The following is a 17,011-nucleotide window of genomic DNA, read 5'->3' as shown; positions in this document are numbered from 1 at the left end:
GTGTGTGTGTGTGTGTGTGTGTGTGTGTGTGTGTGTGTGTGTGTTTAAGGTGTCAGAGTGCAAGTCTTTGCAGATTTTTGGGTTTTGGGATCTCAGTCTATTCACCGTCCTCTGGCAGATCTCTGAAAGACACACAGAGAGAGAGAGAGAGAGAGAGAGGGGACATTAGTGTGTTTCTGATACAGGTGTCATCTCTCACTGTTTGACTCCAGAAATTCCTCACACTGGACTCACTCTTTCCTTTCTTTCCTCATCTGCTCCTCTCACCTCATCTCTCGATGTCTTATTTTTATTCCTATCGCATTTTGCCAGATGCACAGTAAGTTTAAAATAGTTCCTCGGGCTCATGCCGTCTGATTCACGACACGCACAGCGAGCGGCTCCTAACATGTCTGTCTGTCTCACAGATAAGTTGTTTTTTGTAAAATTGGTATCAACTCTATTTTAAACTATATTTACTTTTGTAATATATCATTTCTGATTGAAACACAACATGCAGGGCAGAACCTGAGTTCATCCTTTGGGAATTAACGGGATGATGATAAATGGTCTCTAAATGAGAAGAGGTAGAAAAATAAGAGGCCAGACATTAAAAAAAAAGTCATTTCAGAGTAACTTTGAAAGATTATGAAGACAAACATTTGCTTTATTAGAAATAACAAGCACATACTGTCCACAATAAGAACAGAAAAATGGATTAAGAGAGAAAATCGAGTCAGTTCTGTTTTCATGTTGACTATTTAAAACTAATGAAAAACTGGAAAAGCTAACAACTAACTGAAATAAGATTAAATTATTATTATTATTAATAAAAATAATATAATTATTACTAAATTATTAATTATTAAGATAAGAACGAAATAAACAAATACAGTAATAATAATTAATATTATTAATTATATAATATTAATATATATATATATATATTAGATGAAAAACAGAAAAAACTCCAATTAAAATTAGAAACGCTTTAACAACTAACTTAATAATATAATAATAAATACAACAATTACTATTATTATTATTAATAATATTAATACATATAAATATTAGATGAATAACTTAAAAAAAGTTAAACAAAAATTAGAAATGCTTTGACAGTTGAAAGAAGTTAAAGTTGAAGTACTAAGATAACTACAACTAAAACGCAAATAAAAAATAGAGCTATATAGAAATACTAAAAATAATTTTTTACTGGAAATACAAAAATAACATATTCAAAATATTATTAAATACTGTAATAGTATATAAATAATACAAAAATAGCACATGACATTTTTAAAACAGTTATTTTGTGCTCTATATAAATAATATTAATACATAAAAACTATTATTAATACTATTATTAATAATTAATAATATTACTAAATATAATTAGATAGAAAAAAACGAAAATCTAAATTAGAAATGCTTTGACTGAAATAATTATTAAATACTGTAATAGTATATAAATAATACAAAAATAGCACATGACATTTTTAAAACAGTTATTTTGTGCTCTATATAAATAATATTAATACATAAAAACTATTATTAATACTATTATTAATAATTAATAATATTACTAAATATAATTAGATAGAAAAAAACGAAAATCTAAATTAGAAATGCTTTGACAACTAACTGAAATAGGTTTTATATATACAATATACATACAGTGTGTTATGCAAATGTACATTAAAGTGATAAATAATGACAATATGTATGTTTTGTTGACACTGGTCCTGATGGAAAGCACTTTTACAATCTCTTTGGTGGCAGCACTTCAAACTAGTGCGGTTACTGAAACGTTGTTTAACTTTCCTGTTGCTGTCGAAACTTTCCTTAATGTGTAGAATTAAAGCTACAAGAATTATGCCAGGATCTTAAAGCATGTTCCATTAAACACATGACCAACAACCCAAACCATTCTCTATATTCAGCACTGAAGTGATGGTCATAATCTTCGTGATAAACAGGCAGAAGGTCAGGAGGCGTTTGAGAGGAACATGTGTGTGTGTTTCCTGCTAATCGTATGTGGAATTTGAACGACTTAAAGGCGGTCAGACTTTCTCCCTCGTTCCTCCCCTCCGTTCAGCCAATCAGCACGTCTCTCTCGCTCTGTCCCCTCCCTCTCTTCGTCCTGCCCTCCACTCATGCGTTTCCTGATTTCTGCTGACTGGACTGGACTCCTCTACCTTCAATTCTGCATTTTCTCTATCTGGTTTCCTCTTTTTCCTTCACTCAGAGAGAGTTACCATAGACCCAAAAATATAGCCTGTTAGATCAGCACTAACCAACACTAACCAGTCTGGACCAGCTTGAAATCTTATGGTGCTTTCAGCAGGACTATTATTGTTCCATCCTACTCTCAGTATCTTTCTCTTCATCCGAGAGAACATCAGGTCTGTTTTGACTGGCACAATGTTCCTACTCTCAGTGAATAACACAGATATGTCATATATTTTGCAGAGTCTCTGAGGCTCATGAAGGTCAAGCAACAATGATAGAAGAATAAATCTTACAAATCTTTTTTGGGGGGATTTGAAAATTTTAATTTTGAAATTTACTGAGATCTCCTGCTTCTCAGATGTTTCTCCTGAGAAAAGACTCCAGTACATCTCTCCTGTAGAGTTTCAGAAAAGATCTCAATCTCTCAAATTGTGTCAAAGTCTCAATCAAAAGTCAAAGATCTCAATATGACCTCAGATATTTCTCATCAAATTCACAAGATCAAATGATCTGAGCTGCTATCCACATTTCAGTTCAATTTATTAATAAGGAACACTACAACTGAAGCTAAAACATTTACAAATCTGTAATTGAAATAAAGTAGAAATAAAATAAAATATGAATATAATATTTTTTTAAAACTTCGACAAAACATGGCAACTAACTGAAGTAAATAAGTATAAGCTGAAGTACTAAAATGACTGTAACAATAATAATAAACTGAAATCAAATTAAGCTAAATAGAAATAATAAAAACCTAAAAAAAAAATGTCAATTACAAAATTACTAAAACTTTATCTAAAATTAAAATAAAAATTTAAGTTAATTCAATATATTAATAAATAATATAATGTTATATAAATATATTTAGGTAATTGACATAAGGCTGAAATAAAATATAAATATCAAATAAAAAATAAACTAAAAAAAAACTTTTAAGAAACTTTTTACAATGTGAAATGTTGCCTGAAATAAACAAGTTTAAGCTTAAATTCCAAAATTACTAAAACTAAAAATAATAATAAACTGGAATAAAATAAAGTTAAATAATAAAAATATTAAAAACAACTAATAAAATGACAAAAGCATGCAACAAAAATATAAGGTAAAATGAAAATGAAAATTCATTTTAGGTGCTCATTCAAAATATGAATAAATAATAGAATATTATATTTAAAAATCAGTAATTGAAATAAAATAAAATATAAATACTAGATAAAAAATATTTCAGTTTAAGCTGAAGTACTAAAATTACTAAAACTACAATAAATGTAATAAATTAAAGCTAAACAGAAATATTAAAAACAACTAATCAAAACGACAAAAACACAATAATAATAAACTGAAATCAAATTAAGCTAAATAGAAATAATAAAAACCTAAAAAAAAAATGTCAATTACAAAATTACTAAAACTTTATCTAAAATTAAAATAAAAATTTAAGTTAATTCAATATATTAATAAATAATATAATGTTATATAAATATATTTAGGTAATTGACATAAGGCTGAAATAAAATATAAATATCAAATAAAAAATAAACTAAAAAAAAACTTTTAAGAAACTTTTTACAATGTGAAATGTTGCCTGAAATAAACAAGTTTAAGCTTAAATTCCAAAATTACTAAAACTAAAAATAATAATAAACTGGAATAAAATAAAGTTAAATAATAAAAATATTAAAAACAACTAATAAAATGACAAAAGCATGCAACAAAAATATAAGGTAAAATGAAAATTCATTTTAGGTGCTCATTCAAAATATGAATAAATAATAGAATATTATATTTAAAAATCAGTAATTGAAATAAAATAAAATATAAATACTAGATAAAAAATATTTAAGTTTAAGCTGAAGTACTAAAATTACTAAAACTACAATAAATGTAATAAATTAAAGCTAAACAGAAATATTAACAACAACTAATCAAAACGACAAAAACACAAAAATATTAAAATATCAAAAAGCTAATTCAAAATATGAATAAATGCTATATTAGTATATAAATAATACTAAAATAACCCTGCTCTATACTTTTTGTGCATGTCATCAACTTTAGTATATGAAACATGAGAAACATCTGAGAAAAAGTAGATACTTCAAATAAATAGTCTATCAAGTCTCCCGAGCAAAGAAAGAGCAACATCTGAGCAATGAACGTTTACTGTTCAGCTTTCAGTTTCAGTCCATAGAGGAACAGAAGAAGCTGAGAATGATGTGTTTGTGTTATCAGTGGTTTGGTCTTGTGACAGCAGGACAAGACTGAAGACAAGATATCTTTCTGTCTGTGTCTAAAAATCAGCACAATCAAATCAAATCAGAAACTAGTCTCACGTACCTAGACCTCAGACTCAACAGCGCATAACTGACCCAAACTGACCAACCAAATAGCAATTATCTTGCTACCACCGTAAGCACCTAAACAACTATTGCACTCTAAAGACGTTTAATGCCACTGAGGAGAAAATAATGTCAATGAATGAGCACCCAGCATGCACCAGAAAATATGCGTGTGCTCTTTAAAACCAACAATAAAGCACTCGCCGCATGATATCAACGCCAACCACCTAATGCTGCTCTGATCTTCATGCTTCTCCAGCAAGGGCGAGTCTGAATATTTCTACTCAACAGAATTGAGATAGTTTCCATGGAAATGGACTGAAAAAGGCTTTGAAAATCCTATGATTGAGAGCCAGAGATTTCCACATGTCTTACAGCAGATATCAGGCCCGCCGTTTATGTGTGTGTGAATGTAAACGTACAGCGCTAATATGTTCATACACACCTGTGCTGACTAACAGTCAAATAGTAAGACATTCATCACTCATAATTTTGTCTTACATACGCTACTGTTCAAAAGTGTGGGGATTTTTTAAAATAAACTAACTTTTATTCAGCAAGTATGCATTAAAGTGATCAGTAAAATTATTTATAATGTTACAAAATTTCACAAAAATCAGTTTTCACAAAAATATGAAGCAGCACAACTGTTTTCAGCATTGCTAATAATAAGAATCAGCATATTAGAATGATTTCTGAAGATCATGTGACACTGAAGACTGGAGTAATGATGCTGAAAATTCAGCTTTGCATCACAGGAATAAATTACATTTTAAAATGCATTCAAATATAAAACAGTTATTTGAAATTGTAATAATATTTCACAATTTTTACTATATTTTTGATCAAATAAATGCAGCTTTGGTGAGCAGAACAGACTTCTTTAAAAAGTAAATAATTCTTACCGACCCCAAACATTAATTTTACTACACAAAAACACCAAAAATGTCCAAAAACCAAAACTAAACCATTGTATTACTGTAGTACTATTTACAAAAAAAAAAAAAAAAAAACTTTTTGGGATTTTACTGTGGTACTTTTCTGTAAGGAAAACCATAATCACAGAGGTCAACTATAAAATACATCCATTAACGTTGTTTTTCTGCCAAATGGAGGGATGCAAGAATCAGTGAGGATGGAGGAGTGTAAAGAGAGAGAGAAGAGGGCGCTGTAATGGGAGACAGCTGGGTGGGAGGAGAGAAAAGACGGAGGGAGAGGAGGAGGAGAAGAAAGTAGGTGAAGCCGACCTGAGATCACAAGCAGCTGCTGAAGCCAAGAACTTCACAATCAGTCATTCTGGACACACCACCGTTTCTTTCTGGAAAAGCCCAGCTGGAAAATAATTCTAGTCTGAAATTTATGATCATCAGCTGATCTGCCAATGGTTTCAACCTGGTTGATCATCTCGGTTTAAGGAGTCATATGAAGCGATTTAAATTGTTCCTTTCTCTTTGGAGTGTTACAAGCTCTTGGTGCATAAAGAAGATCTGTAAAGTTGCAAAGACTAAAGTCTCAAATAGAGATATTCGTTATAAAAGTTAAGACTTGTCTACGCCCTCCTAAAACGCCTCGTTTAAACACGCCCCCACATGTCTACGTCACTGTGTGGGAAGATTTGCATAACACCGCCCAAATGTTCACGCAAAGAAAGAAGGCGTAACTTTTTATTTTACAGCGTAAACTCGCTGTAGTATTGTTGTTGCCGCGGCCGCCATGTTGTGGAGATGCTGTGTGTTTAGTAGCGCTTGTTTGTTGTTTCTCCGATCACAAATGCAGACATTGTTTTATGTTTACACCGTGCGATGCGCGATACGCAACGCAACGCGTAAAAACACAGTATAAGTCAGTAATCAGTAATTATGTCCCCACTGGATGCAACAAATGCCTCGTTTGTAATGGGTTTTATTGGTTTTGTCTCGTCGCTCCAGGACACGGCATCACAATGTGGTAAGGGGCGTAACATTTCCGTCACACGCTTGAGGTATTCAGCCAATCACAACGCACTGGATAGCTGGCCAATCAGAGCACACCTCGCTTTTCAGACCGCTGAGCTTTGTAAAAATCGACGCGTTTCAAAAAGGCGGGGCATAGAGGAGCAACAATAATGTACAGTATGTGGAAAATAATGTGTTTTTTTAACTTTAAACCGCATAAACACATTGCATTACACCAAATACACAACATAATGTTCTTTTTAGCAACGTCATATGACCCCTTTAAGATAGTTAGAGCTTGTAAAGAAACAAGCTCTTAAAAACAGCCTAAAATGGAAAGTCATCCCTCATGTCATTCCATAGGAGTTTAGAAGAACATTTCTTGTCCATAGAATAAAAATGATACTGATTTATATTATAAAGCTCTACAAAAAAACACCATAAAATTACGTTCTGAACCTCCTAAAGTCATAAAAATACACTATTTGATTCTGAAAATATATACACTACTGTTCTCAAGTTTCAGGTTGTTAAGAATTTGTAATGTTTTTGAAAGAAGTCTCTTCTGCTCACCAAGGCTGCATTTATTTTATCAAAAATACAGTAAAAATCGTAATAATGTGAAATATTATTACATTCTAAAATAACTGTTTTCTATTTGAATGTATTTTAAAAAGTAATTTATTTATGTGATGCAAAGCTGAATTTTCAGCATCATTAATCCAGTCTTCAGTGTCACATGATCCTTCAGAAATCATTCTAATATGCTGATTTTACATTGTGCTTCAAACCCAGAATAGTCCAGCTGTGCTTGATTCTAATCACCACACATGACAGAGAGTGAAACTGAACAACCATATACTGCGTTTAGCTGCTACTGTAAGGAAAAAAACAAACACAGATGAATAAATATCAGCATCCCAGTGAGCAAATATTACAGTGATACTGAGATGCATCAGGAGCGGACAAATATTAATAACATAAAGACTACAGTCAGTTATTAGAGGGATCTTAATGTCTACTTTTTAATGGTTTGCTTGAACTCATTTGTAAATCATTTGACTTTCAGAAGTTATTTTGTTTAGGACTAAATCTGTGAGATGGGAACAATATTGTTAAAATTAATATTATTTGGAATATTATGCTGTTAACAGTTTTGTTGATCCTGTTTGTTGAAATCATTCTAATTTGCTGATCAAGAAATATTTCTTATTATTATCAGTGTTGAAAGCAGTTGTGCTGCTTCATATTTCTGTGGAAACCATGATACATTTTTATGCATTTTATACATTTTATTCTGTGCATGGCTTCTGCAAAAACACTTTTAAGTGATGAATCAAAAGATCAGTTAATTGAGTCTTGAACAGGTTTATAGAAATGACCAGTCAAAATGAATTAATTCACTAAAATGCATCAGTTTCATAAAAGAAAAAAAAAGGTAATGGTACTAAATATACTTTATAATTTTTATTAATTTCAATCTTTTAATATAATGTGTGTGTGTATTATATATATACTTGAATTTATCAAAAACTAAATTTTAAAAAGCAGAAAGAAAGAAAGAGAGAGAGAGAGAGAGAGACTAACTCAGCATCTAGTAGATTTGCAGTCTCAGAGTTTGACTGGTGAATCAGTGTGTGCAGAAATGATAAGATGAGAGTGATGAATATCAGCCACTCAGAGCATGAGCTCTCGCTGTCTGCTGTTTAACTGATGTACAGTACTCTCACCAGTGTGTGTGTGTGTGTGTGTGTGTTCAGACCGTATGTAGTTTCACTCTCTCTTTCTCTCACTCTGCTCACTATTAAGCCGGTAAGAGTTTAAAGAAGAGTGTTAAAGAAGTGTGTGTGTGTGTGTGTGTGTGTGTGTGTGAACACAGAGTTGCATTTAAATTAAATTACGTAGGCACAGTGAAAATGAAACAACATTATTTAAATTCTTTTAAAATGTATTCTATTATTTGAGCGAGACAGTACGGGAAAATCTTCATACGACTGTGACTGAAGGACAACTTACAAGAAGTCTGTTATCTGCAAGGTGTTCTGCTCTTCTTAACTAGTTATCGTTCACCTTTGCCCTGCCAGCGGTCGTTTAACTTACACTAAAGTTCACCTGAGACCAGATTGTGCTTGAAAGACACACATCGTAAAGGTAAAGATTAGTCAATATGAAACAGCAAATATCTTGACGATTTGAAGCAACCTACAAAGAAAGTACTACCGTGTTTTTAAAGCATGGTACAATACCACAGTATTCTTTGAAGCAGAATATAGTAACACTTAAATTCCATCATGGTATATGATTATTGTAATAATGCAATGTCATGGTATTTACATGGTACTCCAGAGTATCAGCATAAAAAACAAGGTATTACCTTGCTATGGTGTTCAAAATGCTAACACTATGGTATTTTGAAATACACCACGGTACTAAAATGCATGTATTATGGCATTTACATGGTATTTCAGGGTAACGTGTCCAAAATACCATGATTCTGTAGCACTTTTTTGTAAAGGTTGTTTGATTTTAGTCCAAGGACGCAATTATTAATCGCTGGAAAGCAAACTGCTAGAATATGCAGAAGAGAGAAGAAATATTTGCAGTATGTGAACGACATAATTCTGCTGCAGATAATAGCGTTCAAATCCACGAGAGGCTCAAGAGCACGCGCCGCAGCGCCCTGATGTTGCTGATGATCCGCACAGACATAACGTCCGTCTTTAACGGCCTTTGGGCGGATTCCGCGGGGCCGGTTATTCCCGCGGGGATCAAACCCGACTGACTAACGGACGGGGCGGTGCAGAAACGCGCAGACGGAACGCGTGCTGCTGTCTGATGCGAAACAGATGTTCGCGCGCGGAACGCGGCCGTTAGAATGAACGAAGCTGTCAAAGACGCGCTAATTACCGTTTGCCGGTTTGATCCGTCACGGTTGATTTTAGACGCCTTCTCGCGATGGGGAATCGTGTTGTGCCACATAACGGGAAACGATCCGTCACATCACATTATATGAACCGCTGTACCGTTATTTCTGTTTATTCTGCTGACTGACATAATCTTTACCACGGTGACCGATCAGATCATAAATAATTCTATTTTAACAGTTTCCTCACGTAAAACAAATGTCAATATTAATATGATACAAATGCTCGGCAAATAAATAAGCGCTTAACCGCGTTACATACCGGATCCTGCAGTTTTGTCCCGTTACTCCGGGTTATTATGGCTTCATGTGATGTTCTTCCTCCGGTGACGGTGTGATAATAGTTAAAGCTGCCGGTGTTACTAGCGTTCGTGTGTGTTTGGAAGAAAAGGAGGGAGTAAAAGCACGACACGACAGGAGGAGAGGACGGGAGAAAGTCAGTGTTTCGGTCGCCGCCTGCTGGCGCGTGCTGTCGGTTACGGCGCCGTCAGATTTTTTTCTGCTGTTTAAGCAAAGGTAAAAAAAAAAAATAAAAATAAAAAAAAAAGCGTGCTGACGTCATCGGCGTAAAAAAAAAAAAGTGTGCTGACGTCATCGGCGTGACGCAACGGTGACCTTGAGTTAAAACACATGGAAGGATGGAGCGCCCTTTGGATCGAGGAATATTCCTCACTTGTGGGAAAGAGAACAGGAGAATGAACATCACTGATTTAATAATTTAATCATGTAATTTGGATTGTGCAGATGTTCATAATGCTGTGCGGGGATGAACGTCACGAGATCTGTCAAGAACATGGCCTGGTCATATTGCACTACAAAATGATTTTGATTTTGCATAAAGATAAGATCAAGCCTATTTTTATGTCCCTTGGGATTTTTGCATTGTACTTTTTTTTTCATAATTTCATGACAAATAAGCACCTTTTACTCCCAACTTCTATCTTACATATAGTAACACAGCATTCTCATAACCATGAAAATTACATATGGGTGTGTGTGCGCGCGTATATATTTTTAAATTTGAATTGTAAAACTATATGAGCTGTAAAACTTATGGAGAATGCAGTTTTATTTTTATTATTAAATTGCACAACATGTGTATCTCATGATGGTATTTAATATACTGCTTTATTATTTTAAATTTTTTTTTAAGTACAACTGTATTGTTATATAAGCCCATTTTTTTCAATGATTTCATATGTAATATTTATTTTAATAATTAAATATAATTAAGTTATATTTCATTAATTATTATTATATATCTATCGATCTGTCTAACTATATACACACACACACACACACACACACACACACACCAAAAATATGAAATATGACCCTTTTTGAGAGGCTGCTTGGGATTCACCATATACATAAAAAAAAAACATTTTGATTGTTTTTTGGTTAAAACACTAAAAAAACATGTAACAAATACTCATGGCTCATTTGGCTCAGTGTAAATGTGCAGCATTGTGTCTCACTACAAATAAAATACATCTGCTGGACACTGTGAGTTCGAGAGGCACAGGAGAGAGAGACAGGCGTCTAATGGAGACATCATTCAGACAGCTGCTCTGAGACCCAGAGACTGTCCTGTGAGATGAGACTCTTTACTGTATGTCCATGTGTGTCACTGTGTTGGTCTGCAGTGCTGCTGGTGGGAGTTTATATGTCATGATGTTGGCAGCCGCTCTCAGCAGCACAATCATCCTAATGGTGTGAGTGTGTGTCAGCTGGACTGAGGGTCTGCAGAGCTCGCTGGTGTCTGCAGTCCGACTCTCTTTAGCGATTCTTCATACTTCCTCTTCCCCAGAGTCACTATGTCCTCTACTTCCTCCGCCAAGTCCCGCCTACCACTGTCCACCAGCGCTTTCATCAGCTGTTGCACCGCCCCTGGCCCCGCCCCCTGTTGCCCTCTCGCCCAATGAAAGAGCATCGCCAATACCTGGGCCCCAAAGTTGTCCCTGACAAAACAAACACAGGGAGATGCCAGTTTATTTTTTATTTTTTTTACTATTACTGTTACTAAACTGATCTGTCTCCCATTACTGTACATTTTTGTCATAATTAAAGTATACAGAGATATAATTAACTAAATTAAATATATTATATAATTAAATCAATAATAGATAAATAACAAAAAATAATAAATAATATATAATGAAATGTTGCAATAAATAAATAAAAATTAAATTAAACATGAGTCTAAATATCACATTTTTGAATTGATTTCATAACACCTTTAACTCAATTGTATTGATGTAATCCCAAAAAAAAAAAACTGCATTCTCATCAGGGTCATTATTGTTAACTAAAACTAAAATCATAAAAAACATTTTCATCACTTGAAATAAAATAAACAATAACAGAAATGAAAATAAAATACAAATCTTAAACTAATTTTCAGATAGTTGCCAAGGAAACATTTCTCATTTTGATGTAGTAAAATAACTAAAACTAAAATGAAAATAAAAATTAATAAAATATATAGTATATACGTATATATAATATATATATATATAAAATAAAAACAGAAACACAACATTTTTACAACTTTTAGCTAAAATTAAAAAGTATAAAATATGAAAATAAACCCCAATTGAAAATATTATAACTATAATAGTATCTCAAAAATACTAAAATAACATTTATATTATTATTATTACTATTATTATTCCCATCGAAAATAATGGGAATAGTAAAAGAGAATAATCTGAATTAGAGTAATGAGAATTGAGGATAAAATGTCTTAAATAAATAAAAAAATTAAATTAAATGCATGCCTAAATTAATAAGGAATAATATTATTAATGTAAAATTAAAAATGACATAATGTGGCATAAAATATGCTTTGAAATGAAAAATTATCAGAAATGTCCTTGAAATAAATACATGCATTTTGTGACTGACATTGTTCGTATTTTTATTTAATTGAAACATTTCAGAACTTATTTAGTTTTTCATAATTTATTCAGTTTTGTCTGCTATATTGCTCCTTAATAATAGAACACATTTATTGACATGTAACTCGAACTAAGAGACACTGGGGTTTAAAGACAAAAAGACAAACAGACTACAGAACAGGACGTGGAGGGCTTGACAAACTGAGCGTGCATGCATGCGTGTGAGTGTGTACCGTCTCCTGCAGTGTCCCAGATGGCTGAGCCATTAACACAAAACACTCTTAATTTCGGTCCTCCATCACTCACTGTCACACTGCCTCTCTCTCTCTCTGTAAGCATTTCCCAGAAATTATAAGTGATTTTACACCAGCACAAACACATCTGTGCTGGAAAATCTGATCTTAAAGGGATAGTTCACCTTCAGTTGCTGGAAGTCAATGGGGACCAGCAACTGAAGGTGAACTATCCCTTTAAGATTCTTGGATCTGTTATTAAAAGCTCTTGAAAATGAATGAGGTCATACTGATCTGGCTTGATAATAATTCCTGGACTGTAATTAACATTCAATGAGTCAGTATTCAGAAATAGCAAATGTTACAAGATGCAATAAATGTGAATACTGTAACGACCTATTTTGGTGGAAAAATGTATAATACAATTTACATCTAATCTGTTACTACTTGCCCTGTTGAAATCTGATTGCATCATTGAATGCCACAGGAATTGTTAAGTGGATCTGGAGATCACATGTGCTGTAAAATCTGTAGTAAATCAGTCCTGTAATAAAGACTGAATGTGCTGTTGGCCTCTCAGCAGACATTAACAGCGCCATCTGCTGGCTCTGATCTGGTGCTCACCTGTGCTGGTTCCGGATGCGTTCCAGCTGGTCGTAGCTGATGCCCAGGTTGATGCCGATATTCTGCCACTCTTGGTTGATGCGTAAGGAGATGGACAGCAGGTTGGTCTGTGTCAGGTAGCCGCTCTCTGGGTCGCCCAGGTTCAGCTCGCCGGAGATGCTCCCATCACAGTCTGCGTTCTGTGTGTGTATATGATAAAACAATACTTATTCATCTGTCAGAGGTTACATTATAGACTGAAATGCTACACAAAATGAAAAAAAATATGTGATTTGAACTTGAGATATTTTTCATGGGCTGTGTTCCTAACAGTAGTGAGCTCACTGTCTACTGTCTACATAGGCAGCATCCTAACCAAAAGGAAACCTAATAAGCAACTGATTTGAATTCAGTGCAGTTAATAGTCACTTATAGCAGACATTCCACACAATTTGCACACAAGAAACCTGACAATCGGTCAAGTATGATTCTAATACATTAGCGATCTGACATTAGCAGGCTGCTACTAAGCACTTTAATTTGTGCATTTTAATTGGAACTATTTTCTATGAATACTTACATATACTGAATGGATACTTAAACAATATTTAAGTACATAATAATACAAATATGTGACCCTGGACCACAAAACCAGTCATAAGTGTACATTTTTCGAAATTGAGATTTATACATCATCTGAAAGCTGAATAAATAAGCTTGATGTATGGTTTGTTACGATAGGACAATATTTGGCCGAGAAACAACTATTTGAAAATCTGGAATCTGAGGGTGCAAAAAAATCTAAATATTGAGAAAATCACCTTTAAAGTTATCCAAATTAAGTTCTTAGCAATGCATATTACTAATAAAAAATTACGTTTTGATATATTTACGGTAGCAAATTTACAAAATATCTTCATGGAACATGATCTTTAATTAATGTCCTAATGATTTTTGGCATAAAAGAAAAATCGATCATTTTGACCCATACATTACAATGCAATGTATTTTTGGCTATTGCTACAAATATACCCCAGTGACTTAGTTAAGACTGGTTTTGTGGTCCAGGGTCACATATACTTTGTTATACTATTATAATATTTTAAAATACACATTTATATTATAATAATATAATATGAATTATTATTATATATATTGGATTTATAAAAATATACACACATAGCATTCCATTAGTAATATAAGAATAATAATATATTAAACTACAAATAGATTTATATATTATTAATGTAACTCTAAATATATTATTAATGTAAATATTTAAACATACATTTTCACTAAGCATTGCATCCTTTAAAATATACTTACTGTATGTATAGATATAGAAAATAGAAAAGAAAATAAATATTATGTATAAATATAATAATTGTATTTTAAACTATATATTGTCGCTGAGCATTACATTTAGGATCAAGACTTAAGAGCGATATCTTATAATACACAACATAGCATTGTGGTTGTGGTTTGGGACAGAGGCATAATTTTCTAGATCTTCGAGATCGCTCACAGCAATCCGTAGAGGAAGCGTCGCCATCCACTGGTTGTCATGACCTTTTCTTTTACTCGCCACTTCCTCTGGAAGATCATTGGGCACTTCACCCCTGTAAAATGACACCTAGAAGGACACACATCTTATTACATTACATTTGACTTGAAATACTGGGCTGATCCAACAACTGTGACCCCTGAACGCCCCGTGTCCTGTGCCCGTCTCACCTGTCCTCTCACGGTGCCCTGCTGTGGGTGGGTCGGGCACACGTGCACCTCTTTAATGTTCTTCAGGTGAGAGTAAAAGGTGAATGAGAGTCTGCCATCTTTACAGTCCGGACGGTCTGAGGAAACACATTCCAATTACATTCCGCTAAACAAACTTGAGCTATTATTGTGAATTTATAGTAGGCTGTAGTGTTTTTTGTTTTATGTGTGTGTGTCCACCTGCGCTGATGTCAATGCCTCTCTCAAAACCAGCAAAAAACTGCTCTCCCTCCAGCAGGATGCACAACTCAGACGGCTGAGGACCTTCATACTGCTCCGACAGAGACGCCAACCTGCTCTCAGCCTAAAGAGAGACCAGAAGTGTCTCATTTCGGCATTAAAGTCCTACATCAATATACAAAGCCTATACCTATGAATAAGTTCATAGGTTGACTTCCTGAAGATTGTGAACACCTGGCAGATGAATATTATATCAACTCCTGAGCATCGACCCACAACCTCTTAGCATAATAGCGGCACAGAAATTACACTTCAGCTTGACTACACACACATACACACACACACTCACCTTGTCCGATGGCAGGCACTGCAGCAGAACCTGCTCTGGGTCGTTTTTTTTCTGTAGCGCCAGGAATCGAATCCGGAACTGTTTCAAGCGATGATACATCTTCCTGACGACACCACTAACACACCTGTGAGTGGTGTACCACAACCAGTACCTGAACACACACACACATATATATGACAGACTGTATGGGTTCACGCTTATGTGTGTGTTTATAGACACTCACCATGAGAAGTGTGTGATGGAGAAGACGGCGTAGATGTGCGTGACGTAAAGCGACACCTGAGCAGTGATGTCAGTCCAGGTGTGGGCCGTGGGGTCGCCATGCATCAGGTGCAAACGGGACATGTCCACCATATGTCCTGAACACACACAGACACAGACCTAAAACATGCATCTGCAGTACACACTGTTCTGTTCGATAAATTAAAATGGCAGTCAAATAGCATACTAAAATTGTAATTTACAGAAATATATAGTAATATATATCTGTCTTCATTTTTATAATTAGAGTTAAATCATAATAATTATTACTATCATCATCATTATTATTATTGTTATTCACTTTAATTCCTAAAACTCTAGTGCGAATATAATGTGAACTGAGACACTATTACAATTAAAAAGAGGTTTGAGTCCACTTTAGTCCAGCTTCAAATTCAAAATAAAAACTCTTACTAAAAAGATTGAATATTTGATCTATTTACTTTCACTTCATGTGACCATTAACCAACATCAGAAAACATGCGAATGTGCCATTAAATGACTGAAAATTAACTTAAAATCTTTTAATAATAATTTAAATAAATATTTTACATCTAAGGGGTTCAGCTGACAAAAAAGGTTTGGGAATCCCGGCATTACATAAAAATATCAAAGTATGTGGCATTTATTCTAAAAAAAAAAAAGTACAAGCACACTTTTCAGTCAGTTTTATGTGACAAGTTATCTAACAAGTTTAAGATCTGCTCAGTTTAACAATTAAACCGTTTCCTTGAAAGAAGTGAAGAGTAAATGTGATGCAATACCAGTCACTCCAGGTGGAAGAGGAATCTGCACTGTGATTGGCTGAAGGAAATGTATGCTGGGAGTTTGAGAGAGGCATAGCAGTGGGCTGGCACTTGCATGAGGGTCTCTGGTCAGGTCCTGCACCTCAGACAGCACCACCTGCAGGACCTTATGACAAAAAAATAAAATAAAATAATATATATATATATATATATGGGTCAAAGACGAAAAAGGGTTTAAGCATCAAAACAAAAAGTGTAATACTGCTTTAAATTGTTGGTTTTTCCCCCAAAAAATTTAAAAAGTTTTGTTTAATTTAATTGCAATTTTGTTTTTGTTTTTCTGAGTAAAAAATAAATATCATATATTTTACATTTTTTAATTGTGCCACCCTCCTAGGTTTTGCCCATTTGTCAGTAAGAACTTTTTACTCATTTAAAGCACAATAAAATGTAATATGCTCCCTTATTCTTTTATATATTTTCATATGTACAAGTCAGAATAAGCATGTTGTTTGAATTTTTACATAAATATTGTGTTACACTGAATGACAATTTA

General features: G+C 33.6%; 1 protein-coding gene and 1 pseudogene across 1 annotated transcript in view; both read right to left on the bottom strand.

Annotated features, from left to right (window-relative positions):
- Window positions 1-9,914, bottom strand: part of LOC107655152 (mitochondrial glutamate carrier 1-like) — a 17,993-nt pseudogene extending 8,079 nt beyond the window's left edge.
- Window positions 9,915-10,685: 771 nt separating this feature from the next.
- The window catches only part of LOC107655151 (p53-induced death domain-containing protein 1-like), a 16,601-nt gene continuing 10,275 nt past the window's right edge, over window positions 10,686-17,011 (bottom strand). Inside the window, exons 10-17 of the mRNA XM_016442572.1 lie at window positions 16,474-16,621; window positions 15,672-15,807; window positions 15,449-15,599; window positions 15,100-15,223; window positions 14,881-14,996; window positions 14,672-14,779; window positions 13,168-13,346; window positions 10,686-11,371 (exon numbers count right to left, since the gene is read on the bottom strand). Coding sequence (XP_016298058.1) covers window positions 11,137-11,371; window positions 13,168-13,346; window positions 14,672-14,779; window positions 14,881-14,996; window positions 15,100-15,223; window positions 15,449-15,599; window positions 15,672-15,807; window positions 16,474-16,621 — 1,197 coding nt within the window. The 3' untranslated portion in view covers window positions 10,686-11,136. The remainder of the gene's footprint in view (window positions 11,372-13,167; window positions 13,347-14,671; window positions 14,780-14,880; window positions 14,997-15,099; window positions 15,224-15,448; window positions 15,600-15,671; window positions 15,808-16,473; window positions 16,622-17,011) is intronic.

Source organism: Sinocyclocheilus anshuiensis, unplaced genomic scaffold, assembly GCF_001515605.1.
Source record: "Sinocyclocheilus anshuiensis isolate Anshui unplaced genomic scaffold, SAMN03320099.WGS_v1.1 scaffold779, whole genome shotgun sequence".
In the NCBI taxonomy this organism is placed as follows: Eukaryota; Metazoa; Chordata; class Actinopteri; order Cypriniformes; family Cyprinidae; genus Sinocyclocheilus; species Sinocyclocheilus anshuiensis.
The sequence above is the reverse complement of the archived record's forward strand: the minus strand, read 5'-3'. Positions and strand labels throughout refer to the sequence as shown.